Source organism: Branchiostoma floridae, chromosome 17, assembly GCF_000003815.2.
Source record: "Branchiostoma floridae strain S238N-H82 chromosome 17, Bfl_VNyyK, whole genome shotgun sequence".
Taxonomy (NCBI): Eukaryota; Metazoa; Chordata; class Leptocardii; order Amphioxiformes; family Branchiostomatidae; genus Branchiostoma; species Branchiostoma floridae.
The window spans coordinates 14479045-14479739 of record NC_049995.1 but is presented as its reverse complement, the minus strand read 5'-3'; the positions used below and the strand labels follow the sequence as shown (position 1 = coordinate 14479739).

General features: G+C 51.1%; 1 protein-coding gene across 1 annotated transcript in view; it reads right to left on the bottom strand.

The window, feature by feature from the left end:
• Positions 1-517: 517 nt before the first annotated feature.
• The window catches only part of LOC118404338 (delta-type opioid receptor-like), a 5390-nt gene continuing 5212 nt past the window's right edge, over positions 518-695 (bottom strand). Inside the window, exon 5 of the mRNA XM_035803407.1 lies at positions 518-668. Coding sequence (XP_035659300.1) covers positions 518-668 — 151 coding nt within the window. The remainder of the gene's footprint in view (positions 669-695) is intronic.

The window sequence follows — 695 nt, the reverse complement described above, 5'->3', positions numbered from 1 at the left end:
ACCGGTCAGACAGATAGTTGGCTGGCGACTTTTCCATACAGATATGTTTGTGTCATAAGCTTTCTTTGTCTTTAAAACATGTATATGCTTTCGCTGTCGGACCTTTAGACAGCGGTACAGAAAGCGGGGTCCTGCCGGGCCATTCCAGACTGTGGTCTCGACACCCTAACGACCTTTCTGGGAACTGCAGGGGTGTTTGTGTCTTTAAGACATGTAGATGCTGTCGTTGTTGGACGTGCGGACGGTAGTGCGGAAGGTTGGCGGAGTCCTGGTAGGCCACTCCAGACTGTGGATGGTGCCGACAGTTGTTGGTTTGGATCCCCTAGCGACCTTTCTTGGAACTGCAGGAGTGTTTTTGTCTTTAAAACATGTAGATGTTGTCGTTGTTGGACCTGCGCACGGTAGTGCTGAAAGTTGTCGGGGTAATGCTTGGCCACCCCAAGTGTGGATGGTACGGAAGGTGGTTGGTTTGGACCACCCAGCGACCTTGTTTTGAACTGCAGAAGTGTCTTTTACATTAAAAGATGTACACGCTGTCGTTGTTTGCCCTGCGCACGGTGGTCCTGAAGGTGGGTGGTGTCCTACTGGGCCACTCCAGACTGTGGATAGTGCGGACGGTGTACAGCTCGATGGGAGTGACTAGGACACCCTGGCGGTCTTTCTTGGAACTGCAAGAGTGTTTTTGTCTTAAAACA